The following is a 15,679-nucleotide window of genomic DNA, read 5'->3' as shown; positions in this document are numbered from 1 at the left end:
CGAACCAACTAGTGTGGTTCATCGTCAGGACAAGTTGAAGAAACAGATCCAGCCTAGCATGTTAAATAGTCTGAGCAGAGCCTCCAACGGCTAACTTGACCAACGGCTAGTTTGTTAAATAGTCTGAGCAGAGCCTCCAACGGCTAACTTGACCAACGATCCTAGATTCAAACTAGCCGTTGGTCAAGTTAGTCGTTGGAGGCTTGCTCAGACTATTTAACATGCTAGGTTGGATCTGTTTCTTCAACTTGTCCTGACGATGAACCACACTAGTTGGTTCGAAACGCGTCGACAAATGGTATTCCATGTGATTTTCGCCGAAAAATCTCTCACAATCTTTCATGTTGTAATTCATCCATCTTAATTCAGTTATTGACTAAGGAATTGGCCTTCAACTTGGTGGTCCTCGATGTTTGTGGCCTTACTCAGAGGGAATCATGTTTGGAGAAGGGATGTTGGGCTTTGGCTCTTTAAAGGATCCTCTCTTAATTCTTGGGGTAGATTTTAATTTTACATTATCACTATGGGAAGTCTAGGTGTCTAATTTGAGGTTAGATCAATAGTGTGGATTCTTCTCAACATTCTTGGAAAAACATCACCTAATGGATGTAGAGCCTTTAAAATTATGCTCGACTTGGAAAAATATCCAATATGCAAGGGATGATGCAGTTACAAAGATGTTGGATCGATTTTTTCTTTCGAAAGCTCTATTAAATCCTCCCTTCATTTCAAAATCCTGGGTCTCTTCAGGCGGTCTCTAAGAACATCTCCATATTCTATTTAGAATTGACTTATAAAATGGTAAGCCTCTCCCTCTTCTCAAGTACAATCATTCTTGGTTTTGGAAATAGGATTTCCAAAAATTGGTGAAGGATTCATTGGAATTGCTAATTTTTCCTCCCTTGTTCTCATATATGGTACAGTTTTTTGAGAATCTTATGCATATTAAATATGTTGCAAAAAATGGATTTGTATTTTTCAGGAGAAAACCCAAGCTCAGCTGAAAGAGGTAGAGTAGGGGATAAGGAATCTTTATAATACAAATAATTCAAGTTATCTCAAATTTTTTCCCTCAAAATGATTCTTCATTATCTGTTAGAAAAATAGGAGGTAGATTGGCACCAAAAAAGTCGAGCCATTTGGAAAATTTCTTCAAAAATATGGAAAATGAAGGAATTGTATATTTTGAAACCTTCTTTACAAATCTAGCCAGATATCAAATATATCTTTGAGATATAATCACATTTCCCCTTCATTATAAATGAGGATATAAACATGGCTTTAGAAGAAGAGGTCTCGAAACAAAAGCTTAAGGCTACCCTCTTTTCCATGAAAAAGGGAAGAATCTTAGTTCAAATGGCCTTATGGTCAAGTTTTATAATGAATTTTATGAGCTTCTCATTGAAGATCTACTAGAGGTGGTTCATGAGTCCATATAATTAGGAAAAATGTTAGAGGCATTCAACTCCACTTTCATTATCCTTATCCAAAAAATGTTGGATGGGGTTTCTTTTGATGACATAAAACCCATCTCTTGCTACAATGTAATCTATAAGACTGTATCAAAGGTCATTTCCCATTTATTAAAGCTAATATTGAGTGATATTATCTCAAAGGAACAATTTGGCTTCCTCCATGGGTGACATAACCATGATGTGGTGTCACTTTCTTAAGAGGTCGTCCATTCCATGAATCAATATCCTCTTCCTATGGTGACCATTAAGTTAGATGTCTCTAAAGCTTATGATTAGTTAAGTTGGAATTTTATGTGTTGGGTTCCTTTGAGATTAGGCACAGGGCCTTAGTCTGCCAATTGGATCATGGTTTTTATGTAATTATTATTTTATGTAATCATCATAAATGGAAGACCTTCTTCTTTTTTCAAGGCTTCTCGAGACCTTAGACAAGAGCGCCCTCTTTCCCCATTCCTTTTTATACTTGTGGCAAAGCCACTCAACAAGTTGGTATATATGGTTTAGGCCAGGGGCCTCTTTCAGAGGTGTCAATATCATTACACACTTTATTTCTATTTTACTTTCATGGATAACATCCTTTTTCTCTCTTTTGGATCTATCCTAGATGTTTCTAATCTTAGAGATACCTTGGACCTCTTATGAAAAGTTGCAGGAATGATGATAAATTTAAATAAATATTGCTTCATTTATCATGCCATTATTGATGAGCTTCTTCGATATTTATCTCCTTTATTTCCCTATCACGTAGGGTGTTGGAAGCAAGCTTTAAGTGTTTGGGATTTTGGCTCAAGCCAATCAACTATATAATTACAAATTTCTTGTGGGCACATTACAAGATTGAAGCACACATTTCATTGTGGGTTAACAGACTTTTATCTAGAGGTGGTAGATAAAATTTATTAAATATTTGCATTGAGATAATTCTTATTTATTGGTTATCTATTACCTCTATGCTAACAGGTATTTTAACAAAAAACAAGCTTAGCTTATGTTTTATTTGGGCTAAATCATGTCAGGTAGGAGGTGTACCTTTTGTCAGATGAAGCTAGGTGGAATTCCCAAAGAATTTAGGTGGATGGGGTTTAAAAACATTTACCTCTTTGGGGAGGCATCGGTAGCTCTCACAGTCTTCGGAGGCTCATGCATTGTGTTTCCTTAAGGATTCGAGTATTGAAATCAAAATATCTCCATAATCTATCTATAGAGTATAGTATAGGTATCCTAGGAAGCAAGCCAAAGTTTCCATTGTTTGTAACCTCTAACATATGCTTTCCCTCTAGTGGTTAATTTGGTAGTGTGGTGTGTGGGAAATGGAGAAGTAATGTTAGGGGAGGATTCGTGGCTATGGGCCAATGATGAGTTTCTCATTTTTACTCTCCTTCCTGAATGTTTTCGTGAGAGTGGTTTTTTCTTTCTTGTGGATGTAAAAGCCCTAGACCCTTAGTCACAGAGTAATATGGATGGATGTCTTCAACCAACCTTGCTTTATCATATCCCAAATTTGTAGAATGGGATAGCTACATTAATTTGTTGCTCCCATATTTCATTTTTCTTAGAGAAGATGATGAGGATTTCATTGTCTAGTTAAAAAAGCCCCATGTAATTATATAGCCAAGTTAGGTTACTTTGTTGTCATGGAAGCACAATTGTGAAGGAAGTTAAGTGGTGGTGGATCCACTTTGGAAACTTCTTGCCCCACTTAAAGATAAAATTAATATGTGGTTGGCCCTCAACAACAAAGTTTTAACCTAGGAAATGTGTTTGAAGAGGGGATGGATTGGCCCTAGTAGGTTTTTTCTATGTAAACCTTTAGAAGAAAATATCTCACATTTATTCATTTTCTTCCCCTATATAGTGTAGGTATACAAGTTGTTCGTGTCAAAATTGAAACCTCATATTCAATGGTCAAAAGATATACTAGTAGAATGTATGTAATATCTGTTAGTCTATTTTTTTGTTAAGTGATTTGAAGCATTTCCATGTATCATGGTCTACGGGATCTGATGAACTCAAAACTCCTATATCTTTAAAATGATGGAAGTCCTAGCAGAATTTTCAATGGGCCTAATTATCAAGTTGTGCAATGAATTTAAATTGGCCCCAAAGAAATCTAAGTGCAAGTATCTAGTCATGTTTGCTCTCAACCATAGAATTTTGTGGTGTTATTTTATAGTGTTCCAAGAACATCCTCCTTCTTATGGTATAGGTATTGTGTTGTTCATGAACCAAGCCATGTTATGCATATTTGTTACCCATTAAGTTCTGCAGAAAACAATAGAGATGAATTCATTGCAATCAAAACTCTTCTTTCAATTTCATTGTTGAAAGGTATCAAAAGCTCTAAGTGCTTGGGGATTCAAAAATGGTCATTAAATGGGAAAATAAGAATTTTTTTGCATAAATTATTTACCTCCATCCTTTGCTTCAGGATACCCAAGAACCATTAGCCTCCTTTGCATGGATTTGTTTCAATCGTTTATTTTGGGACTAAATACTAAATCCAATGAACTTTCTAAGGAATCTCTCTCCATGCCAATCAGTTCTTTTGGCATTGCTAAGTTGGTTGATGGTATTGAACAAGAAACTATGGACTTTCATTTTAATTAATTTGTCTCACATTATGGTTCAGTAGTATGTGTTCATGTAAAAAAAAATGTTGATTTTAGGTGTAACAAGTTTTCTATGAAGAATGTATCTGCTCATGTTGACTAGTCAAAAGGGCAAAAAATTTCATAGTGTATCAATTTTGGAACAATCTAAATAGTTGTTCACAATGGCTTAATTTTCATCTAGTTTCCATGGTCGCAAGAAATATGCCCTAATAGAACCCTCTAAGAGCCTCAATAGCCTCAATATATATATATATATATATATATATATATATATATATATATATATATATATATAGATATATATATATGTATATATATATATATATATATATGTATATATATATATATATATGTATATATATATATGTATATGTATATATATATATGTATATATATATATATATATGTATATATATATATATATATATGTATATATATATATGTATATATATATATATATATATATATATATGTATATATATATATATATGTATATATATATATATATATATATGTATATATATATATATATGTATATATATATATATATATCTATATATATATATATATATGTATATGTATGTATATGTATATATATATATATATGTATATATATGTATATATATATATATATGTATATATATGTATATATATGTATATATATATATATATATATATATATATTCAATCCTTTTTTAATATAATAGTTTTTTCTTATACTGCTGAGCTCTGAGGAGGATGGAACACGCAGGAAAATACGGGTAGGGCCTCGTGTCTGCAGTACAAGACACTGCAGCTGGCAGTGAATAGCAGGAACACATAGGCTACTGGACAGCGTTGGTCTCACTATCTTACCCTTTGTCCATGCTACTGTAACAAGGTTTTTACCAAGTTACTGCACCCGTAACCTACCTACTCCGTGCCTGACGTTTAGGCTCCGGTCACACCTTCGCCCACCCTTCTTATTGCTCCCTCGACAGTTACCCACAGGCAGTTGGCGATCTGCGTTCCCCGATAGCTATGGACCTCGTTCTTGTTGACTACTCGAAGGATCCGCTGGTGGAAGGGTCTATTTGGACAACCCCGCATGCAACTGAGGAAGGCTCGACCCCGTTTAGCTGTGTGTTGAACGAAACCATCATCGACTTACCTCTGTTCTCAGGCCCTTCGGACCATCCGGTGATTCTATCGGACGACCCCCCGACCTGGTCGTCCCTATCCACCCCTCTGCCATCACCTTCCTCAGTAGGGTTTGCCTCAGGTTGCCTTAACCCTAACCCTGTGGATACTTGTGCTAGCCTAACCTCCCTCCCTTCATCCTCTGATTTCAACTTTTCATTACCCAACTCATCCACCATAGCCGCCTCCGAACCCCTGATCACGCCACATTCATCTGCTCCTCCATCCGGCAGCTTCTCGAACATCCCTCCCTTATTGGACACCCTCCCTTTTGCCCCTCCTCCTCCTCCTCCTGAGGACACACCTATCTCTAAGGATAGCTCTGATCGTCATGAGGACACAGCCGCTGAAGCGAGGCCTCGCAATAAATTCAAGTGCCTCAGATCTAAAGCAGAAGACATCATCCTCAGGCTCAAGGAAGACATACAGTTAGGGGAAACAATGGATTTTGTAGACAAGGTTTTGGTTGGAAGAATCTGAGGCCGAAACTACACTGCGGCCCATTTAAATTTATGGGCCTCTGAGGTCTAGGGACATCAGTTAACCGATATACCCACGGTGCAGACCTTCGTGAGAGGTTGGTTCGCGTTAAGGTTTGCCAGGCCTGACCACACAAACTGGGTTTTATCTTCATTCTGGCACTTTGAGCATGCGCCTGTCCTTCTGAAGAGATGGACACCACTTTTCGACTCGGAAACAGAGCAAATAGGAGTCGGCAAAATCTAGATTAGACTGACGAGGCTCCCATTACATTTTTGGTCCGAAGACATCTTTCGCTGCATCGGCAACTCCCTTGGCACGTATATGGAGTACGATAAGTCTTACCTATCCACAGGAAAGATGGCCTATGCCAGGATTCTGGTGCATATGGATACCAGAGGGGGTTTACAAGAACACATCACCATTCAATGGAGGACATACTCTCGGAAACAGTTGTTGGATTACGAAGGAGTACCTTACAGATGTCAAAGATGCCACAAGGTTGGCCACGTATTCAGGGATTGCCCCCTGATCAACAAGGGGGTCAGAGGTCATCTGAAAAATATCTGAGCACTACAAACCCTCAAGACCAGTCACAGTCTACAATGGAGGTAGAAGATTAGCCACAGCAGGTCCCTGTAGAAGTAGGCAAGGCACCCAAGAAAGAAGCAAAGAAGAAGCATGGGAAAGCTCCACTTCGGCCACCCTCTCCACCTTTGACGAGAGCCCGGTGGCTATAGGGGACACATTTTCCATAGTATGACAATTCCTTCTCACTCCTCTGATTTTATTGCATCTGAATCTCTAAGTATCTATACAATTCACATTCAAGCTAGAGCCTCTACTTATTCCTCATATGCATCCCACTGCTCTACACAAGCTCATGTCTCCCATATTTCCCCCTTCCCCATCCAGCAACCCTCTCACTATCAGCATTTCCCTATCTCGACCCCTCCTCCTGTCTACACTATCTCCCAGCCATCCATCCCTGAGGCCCCTTTACACCCATCTTCCAACCATCCTATTAGCACTGAACCTCAATACCCCCTTCACTCGAGATTACGCTCATAAGGCCTCAATGATATAGGATTTGGTATTGACTCTACCCCCTCATTACCTAAACCACCTTGAAGATGTCCCTCCTCACTCTCTAAAGTTAAGCATCAGGCAAGGGAGGAGATTGCCACGGGTAAACAAAAAACCATAGACTAGGTTCTTAGAGTAGAGCAAACCCTAGATCTCCCCCCTCCATGAAGATGCTCTCCTTTAATTGCCAAGGGTTGGCAAGCCTTGGGAAAAAACTAGCCTTGAGATGACTGATTGCCTTGGAAGTTGTAGATATCCTTTTTCTCCAAGAAACCCTAGGTCTTGCCAGCACCATCACTCCCTTACTCGAATCTTGGTTACCAGGATGGCCTTTTTATTCGCTAGATGTCATGGGCAGATCTAGAGGGGTAGCCCTGGGTATTTACAACCGTTCTATTAAGTTGAATAGTATATGGGGGGGACACGGGTACCTGGGAGCTGATATATTCTCACCCACCCTTGAAGCTGAATACAGAATCATCAATGTATATGGCCCTTGTCATGATAGGGCCGATTACTGGAGGAAACTGCTTAATTCAACAATCCTCCAGCAAGACAACATAATTCTGGGAGGGGATCTGAATTTCTTTATAGGGTATGCGGAGTCATGGGGTCTGTTAGCACCTAAATCTGCCCTAGGCTGAAGGAAGGGAAAATTCAAGGTAACCACAAACCACGCTCAGTCTGGTACCTAGCCCTACTAGAACAGGAGAGGGCTCTCTCCGAGTCATGCTCAGTGAATAGATAATCGAAAATGGTCTGAGATGACTTACGATGAAATATTTACCTTAGGCTAGTAAGTGAATAGGGATTCGGGAAACAATTTTTATGAATGACCGAGCTTCTGGGATGGTATGGGACCAACGGTCAGCAAGGAACGGAGAACTTAATATAAAGGCACAGATTATTCCGTGAGGCAAGGTAGGCAGAAAATGTAACAATTTAGTTTGAGGTAATGCGGCATGAATAGATTGCTGAAGAAAGTGAAAAGGGCATAGTTACATGAATCCTTTTCAACAGAAGAAAAACACTGAACATGAAATTTTCCCACAGGCAGAGCAATAAAATTGAATTCTACCTAATCTCACTCAGAAAATTTCACTGGAAATGAACATGAATTGAATTATGAAACATAACAAAATACATATGAAGACGTAAGAGATACTTTTGCTACACTCACAACCACAAGAATCTCATGAAACAGAGATGCTCCCTTTCATTAATTCTCTGTCAAAAATACACAATGAAGAAATAGAGTTTCTTTCCCACAGTCTCCCAGAAGTTACAAGCCAACCAACCCTTTGCAAATAGCTTGCATACAATATATAGAATGTGTAAGGAAGAGATAGAATGCCAAAGGGTTGGGGAGTTACTTGAATCATTGCAAAATGGAGATGGTGAGCCAACCATCAGCTACAGGTGCAGCGCTACAAACATGACATTTGGCTTGGGTGACTGTTTGCCTTCCTTCGCCACTTGGATAGAAGCCAATCTTGAGAAAAATCACTTTAAATGCCGCCTTTGGTGCCAAAAAACCGAAGTGTAGATGAGCAAGCCCACTTGGAGAAGTCGCGAACCGAAATTTCGCGAAACGGAAGCAAATTGGGAAATTTTTCCTCTATGCGTCGCGCTACTTTGGGGCCTGTTTTGGGGCACTTGCAGGTGTCCAAAATGTGCCCAAGTGGGCTTGTTGGAAATCCTGTCCTATCTACTTTCTAACCCCACTGGAATTTTTGAATTTGGTGCTCATTTTCCCCTCCAAATCTTCATTCTCCCAAGACTGCTTTCTGTGTGTCAAAAAAGTGGCAGAGAGGCCATTTTTGGGTGTTTTTTGACCTTTTGGAGACTCATCTCTTGCCAAAATTTCTTGTCCAGGCACCAGTAGTCATGATTTTCCATGCTGAATCCAAAAATGCAAGCCATTCCTCATTTGGAGCTCTAGAATTTTAGCATCGCGCCAGTGGCGCGGCGCACAGGGAGAAAAACCCTGTTTTTTGCCCAAAAATTTGTGAAGTGACCAAAAATTCCCCAAATTTCTTGAAATTTGGGCTAGAGGTTCTCTATGGGGTGTTATGATGGGCCAAGGAAGCCTCAACCAAGATTTGAAGCCGATCTTGCTCTTTTGCCTCCTTTGCCTTTCTTGTTGCTTTCCTCAATTTCGCTTTCAAACTCTTTATTCGGGCCTTGGCGCTCATGTTTCATGCCCTGTAATGAAAAGCCATGTGTCTCAATAGAGCAAGGTCCTTGTCAGCCTTGTCTAGCAGCCTCTCCAAATGCATGTTGACCCTCTCAAGGTTGGCCTCCCGATCCTCATTGATTTCTTGCTCCAAAGATGTGAGCTCAACCCTTCTTCTTTGAGCAGCTTGGCGATGCTCACGAATGTTTTGCAGCTCCATGATCGCCTGCTGATCCTCTAGCTACTTGTTTCTCTGTTCCAGGTACTTCATGTTCCATTTGTCCCTCTCCAAGTCAAGGGATAAGGCCTCAATCTCTGATTGCTGCTCCTGGATGATCTCTTTGAGCTCTGCATGTGTTGGCTCTGTGTCTGTCTCATCATCATTGAAGGAGAACGAATTCAGTCTCTCGTTCACCTGATGGCCCTCTTGTCATGCATAGGTTTCTTTTCCTTGTCCTGTATTGCTCTGAGGGAAGCATCAGCAAGCAAATCCAACTTAACCTTCTCTTTTTGCCTGATTAGGGTTTCCTGGAGTATTTTCTTCAACTGCTTGCTTTGACTTTGGAGACCTGATTCCTTGTGTAGCAATGAGTAGCCATGTGTCTTTGAAATTTGTTGTCTCTTTTGGCCTTCTTAAGAAGATTGTTTAAATGGAAATTTACTTTGTCAAGCCAAAACTCCCTATTTTCATTGATTTCTCCTGCAATTAGGTCAACTGAAGACATCTGCTCCCTTTGTTGCTGAAGTTCCCTTTTGAGTCCTCTAGTCTTTGGATTCTTCCTTGTCACTTGCTCTTGATGCTCATCTGAATCATCTGTGTCAACTAATTATTTTCCCTTTACATCTTCTTTGCTAACATCAACCTTATGCTTATTCAAGAGTAGTTGATTTACCTTCAATTGCTTATTATCCTGCTCTAGGAATCAAACCATGAAATTGGCCTTAGAAAAATTGTCCCTAAGCTCTTTGATCTTAGCATCTTTCTCCATGATGACCTAATCTACTATCTTATGCTATTCATTAACATTCAAGTTTACTATATCAGTGTAAAGATGGAATTGCTCCTCATCTTGCAAAGGTGCCTTATGTTGTGATGGTGATCCCTGTTCTGCTGATGTAGGCTTGGACCCTTTCACAATGTTTGGAGAAAACAATGAGTTTTTAAACCCTTGCAGCAACAACACAATGGCACAACCCTAGCAAAATGGCCCTTTGTGTTTCTTGTGGTTGCTTTATGAGTTTTGTTGCATTTCAATCATAGGCATAAAACCACCATATATTTTATCAAATTTGATGAAAAAGTAATGTTATAGAGCCTACCTTGCAATTTTATGGGTTTCACAGGAAACTTGAGGCAATTTGGCACAATTTCAGGCCTTTTAGCCCTGTGCGTCGCGCTCTCTATGTGCGCCGCGCTTTTTCCGTAAGACTTTTGGAGGCCTTCCCAGTGTCCAAATTGGGCACGAGATAGCTCGTTGGAAAGGTATTTGAGTCTAATTTCCAACCCAACCAGAATTTTTCAATTTGGAGTTCATTTTCCTTGTCAAAAATCAAATCTCCGAAGACTAGTCAAAATGTGCCAAATGAGGTTGCCTCAAGGCAGAGTGCTGTTACAGTAAACTTTTGAATGCCTTCCTCAACTCCAAATTGAGCTCATGATAGCTCATTGGAAATATATGTGTCTAGTTATCATTTGACTCATCAAGCAAGTCATTTGGCCAACTTAGCTAGGAGAAAATTTGATTTTCCCAAGGTCAATTCAGAGGTGCATCAATTCTCCCGAGACAACTATATTTTTTACATTTCTCCAAAACCATGACACATGTGTAAAAATTGAAGGAGGTTTTTATTCCTTGGAATTTTTTGGACAAAAACCTCTCTCAGGTTTCCAAAATTCATCTTTTATTGCTCAGAAACCTCATATGAGGGAAACCTATCCCGATGTGTGGAACAAGGGATTTGTCGAAATGAAGCGAAATGAAGGGGATAGGGAGCTTCTAAATCCTTGAGGAAATTTTTGGAAGTAGGGAGGGATGTTAGGAAGTAGGGGAAAGTGTAATATTAGAGATTGAGTGAGGGGAAGGAGTCAAAAAAGGAAAAACACAGGCCTAGCCTAGAAAATTGCCAAGTTGTAGCAAGAAACTAGGGTTTGTGCGAAAATGAGGAATTTGGGGGATTTTAGTGATAGGAAGTGTTTAATAAGGTACATTATGGATAGGGTAAGGTGTATGAACATCAGGATACAAGTTTTTCCGATGATTTGACCATCCAAGAGAAATTAGCTTCAAAACCCTAGGAGAGGGAAATGAACCTTGCCTAGGCGCAACTGAAGCATGAACAAGGTGTAAAATGACCCAGTGGAACTTGACATGATGATGAAAACCCTTTGAATGATGGTACACTCAGTTGAATGGTGACATGGAACGTCATTTGGACAACTTTGACAAGGGTAAAATCAAACCCTAGACCTAATGCCTAGTGACCAAATTTTGCTTGAAGACTCACTGAAATGACAAAATTTGACCTTGACACCTTAAAATCACTTTGTAAGAGCATGTTTGATCACTGGAGGAAGGCTGCAAAGACTGACACTAACAAGGTCAACAAGCTCAGGGGGATATGCTATCAGCATTCTTTGAGAATCTTCTGGAGGACCACAACCTTATAGACATCCCCTCTACCAAAATACAGCCCACATGGAGGAATAATAGAATTGGTGAGGCAAGCCTTTCTAGAAGGCTTGACAGATTCCTAATTAAAGAGTCTCTGGTCAATATGGGCACTCGTATCAGACAATGGGTCAGATCTGGGGGTCTATTTGATCACAGATCTATCTATCTGGAAATGCAGGATGCCATTGATAAGCCAAAGGCTCCCTACAAATTTAACTCCACATGGCTAAGGGATGTTGATTACATGAGGATGGTGGCTGATTTTTGGAAGGCTCACCCACCAGGTACTAATGGGAACATTGTGGAAGACTTTGTCCATAATTTGAAGGAGTTGAAAACCCTTTCCAAAGCCTGGGCTCATAGGAAAAGGAAACTGGAAGATCAACTGCTAAGATCAGCAGAGGAGGAAATCTACACCTTCGAGGAGGATACCGAAGGAATCATTACCTCCCAAGAACAAAAAGATAAAATTGCCTCACTAATGCATAGGAGGACACAAATCCTGAAGGGCAGGGAAGAGAGTTGGAGGCTACGGAGTCGGGCAATATGGCTCAAGGAAGGGGATGACAACACCAAATTCTACCATAAATATGCTAATGGGAGGAAGGCGATCAATACAATATGGGAGCTAAAAAACGAGCATGGACAAGCTATTCAATCCTTTCGTGAGTTGGCTGCACAGGCAAACTCACATTTTAAAGATATTTACAAGGCTCCTCTTATCGCTACTTTGATTGAAGTGATGCATATTGCCCAAATTTTCCCCAAATTCGTAGACCAGGAGGCAGATCAGGAACTTACAAGAGAAGTCACTCTAGATGAGCTCAAAGGAACCTTAAAGGGGCTCAAGAAGGATAAGAGCCCGGGCTGGATGGTTGGACAGTGGAATTTTACATTGCCTTCTTCGATATCATAGAGCCATATCTGCTAAGGATCATAGAAGATTGCCGAAGACGTGGGAGGATGTCGGAGGGCCTTAACTCCACATTCATAGCTCTCATCCCAAAAGCTGACAAACCCTCCTCTTTTGATGATTTTAGGCCTATATCTTTATGTAACTGCATCTACAAAATCATCGCAAATATCATAACCAACCACCTAAGGCCAATACTATCCATGCACATCTCCCCAGAGCAATTTTCCTTCCTATAGAACAGACAGATACACGAGGCGGTAGGCACTGCTCAAGAACTCCTTCACTCTGTTCAGCTCAAAAAACTAAAAGGTATGATATTGAAGATAGACCTATCTAAAGCATTCGATAGAGTTAGTTGGCTATACATCCGAATCTTGTTAACTCATTTGGGTTTCCCCTACACCTTCATCAAGTGGATCATGTGTTGTATAACCAACGTCTCTTATAGTGTACTCATCAATGGTTCGGCATCCCCCTTTTTTCATGCGGAATGAGGGCTCAGGCAGGGATGCCCTCTATCCCCTCTCCTATTTCTACTCATAATGGAGGGTCTTAGTAGAATCATTGGGGAAGACCACAGGCAAGGGCGGATTATGGGAATTAAGATTACTGACTCCTGCATATTGACACACCTGCTCTTTGTTGATGATGTACTTATATTCCTCAATGGAGGCATAGGCGACCTTACATCCCTGCACAATGCATTTGGTACATTCCAAAAAGCTACGAGAATGGTGCTGAATGAAGCAAAATCCACTATTACAGCCACAGGATGCTCTCAACATGAAATCCAATATGCGCTCAGGAGATTCTCCTTTACTATCCTGCCTTTAGAGGAAGGGTTGAGGTACCTTGGTTATCGACTAAAGCCACATGGATACAAAATAGCCGATTGGACATGGCTAATCACCAAGGTAGAAAAACGCCTTAACATATGGTACCACAAATATTTGTCAAGAGCAGGCAGGTTGGTTCTGATCAAGGTTGTTCTGGAAGCAACGCCCGTATATTGGATGACGTTGGCTTGGATCCCTAGAGGAATATTGGCCAGATTACAAAACATTTGTTGTCATTTCTTATGGAAGGGGAAACAACCTGGGAGAATTTTTGCATGGGCCAGATGGGAAACCCTTTCCTTGCCCAAACGGTGGGGAGGCTGGGGGATTAAGAGATTGGATATCTTCTCCAAAGCATTGGCAGCAAAGTTAGGATGGCAATTACTCAATAACTGCAGCTTATGGATGAAGGTAGCTGTCTCTAAATATATAACCCCCTAAAATCCTCTAGACTGGATTAGACAAGCACAAAGGATCACTTCAAGCACATCCATCATTTGGAAGGCTATAATAAATGCTATGGGTCTTATACGAAATGGACTGACATTGAGAATCTGATCTGGAACACTGGTGTGCATAGGGGAAGACCCCTGGGTTGGCTGTGGTAATGCTCATAGGCTACCTGCAGAGTTGAAAATACATCTTGTTGATCAAGGCATCACACATATCTACCACATCGCCGACAATGCCTGCTCCACCTTGACTCAATAGGCCTGGAAATCAGGGACCCTACTAAATATCCCTCCACACTAGCAACAGGACTGGCGTGACTACCTAACTGCATTAACAGAGGCCCACATCAGGATCACAGAAGGGGATGATGAACTTATATGGGCATTTTCTAAACATGGCTCATATGCACCCAAGATAGGATATCTGGTATTGATGGAACCCTATAAGCCCCAAGCCACTGAGCCTTGGTGGAACCTTATGTGGAAGCTAAAAGCGGCCCCTAGAATGAGGCTGCTAATGTGGTCTATTCAGCACAACAAAATCCCGACTGGTGCAAACTTGATGAAGCAATCTTATTTAGGACCATTTTGGTGCCACCTCTGCAGGAACTGTAGTGAAGACAATGATCACCTCTTTCTGGATTGTCCTACCACCCAAGAGCTATGGAATAGCCTACTCACATCACTTCCCATTTCATGTCGGTGGCACGACGATAATATAAAAGACGCATGGAACAACTAGTGGAAGGTTGCCACTGGAAAGGAGAGAAATTTACCACTACTCATATGTTGGGCTATCTGGATAGCCATGAATTGTATTATTTTTCAGCAGAAGGCTCCACACTGGCCCTCCATATTGTCTAGAACTTTAGCCAACTATCACTCTCTTCCAGAAGAGACCACTCAACAGCATCACAGGAACATCACGCCGGAAACCATAAATACCTCCATGCCATGGGCTTATTTCGATGGATCGGCACAAGAGATAGGTTGTGGGGGGGGAGCCATATTACACATATCAGAAACCCATTCCTTCAAAATACAAATGGGTATGGGCAGAGGAACCAATAACTATGCTGAGCTCTTAACTGCCAAATACCTCATTCACTTTGCCTTGAACAAACAGTGCATGAACCTTCAACTCTTTGGTGATTCAAAATTAGTATGCAACTGGATAAACAAAAAATATTATTGCAATGCATACTCATTGAGGCATATCTTGGATGATACTCACAGGCTCATCTTGACTTTTGACTCTTTTATTTGCCATCACATTTACAGGGAGCGCAACTTAGCTGCCGATCACCTATCCAAGGAAGCAGCACACAGGGATGATGGTACTTGGTTGATATACAAGGAGAAGGATGGTGTCACCTATCAGCACTATCACAGACTGTTCATAGACCCAGAAGCATAACTGAAGGCTCATCTTGAGTCAGGAAGTTTATTTTGTTTATATGTAAATATTTATGTTTACTTCTACATGTCATCACAGAACTATGCTGCACTATACTCTCTCTGCGTAGAGACCATAATGTTTTTTGCTTTTTGATCAGTTTGCTCCCTGTGTGGAGCATTATATCACTGTTTTTAAACTTATTTTGGACAGGCAATGCCTTACACTATGCATATGCTCAGCATCTACAAAATGTAATTTTCTCTTATTAATGAAAATTACGACTTTTTCCACGGGAAAAAAAATTAGTTTTTTCTTATGAAGAAAAATGTTATATATAACTTTAAAAACAAACCAACATATATTGAAATTTCTTTGTTTACATTTATAATAAAAAAT

The 15,679-nt window shown here is 40.2% G+C and overlaps 1 protein-coding gene across 1 annotated transcript; it reads left to right on the top strand.

Moving 5' to 3' along the window:
• The first annotated feature begins 11,627 nt into the window (after nucleotides 1-11,627).
• Nucleotides 11,628-12,596, top strand: LOC149237709 (uncharacterized). The gene has a single exon (XM_089369360.1). It carries the CDS (start codon nucleotides 11,628-11,630, stop codon nucleotides 12,594-12,596), a length of 969 nt encoding a protein of 322 aa, XP_089225486.1.
• Nucleotides 12,597-15,679: the final 3,083 nt, after the last annotated feature.

Source organism: Pinus tabuliformis, chromosome 8 (assembly GCF_031772625.1).
Source record: "Pinus tabuliformis cultivar Carrire ecotype Pingquan chromosome 8, CPIR1, whole genome shotgun sequence".
NCBI lineage: Eukaryota > Viridiplantae > Streptophyta > Pinopsida > Pinales > Pinaceae > Pinus > Pinus tabuliformis.
Note: the sequence above shows the minus strand (reverse complement) of the source record. Positions and strands in the feature narration are given on the sequence as shown.

Excerpts from the sequence above, each read along its gene's own strand:
- LOC149237709 (XM_089369360.1), top strand. The coding sequence starts at position 11,628 with ATGCTATCAGCATTCTTTGAGAATCTTCTGGAGGACCACAACCTTATA.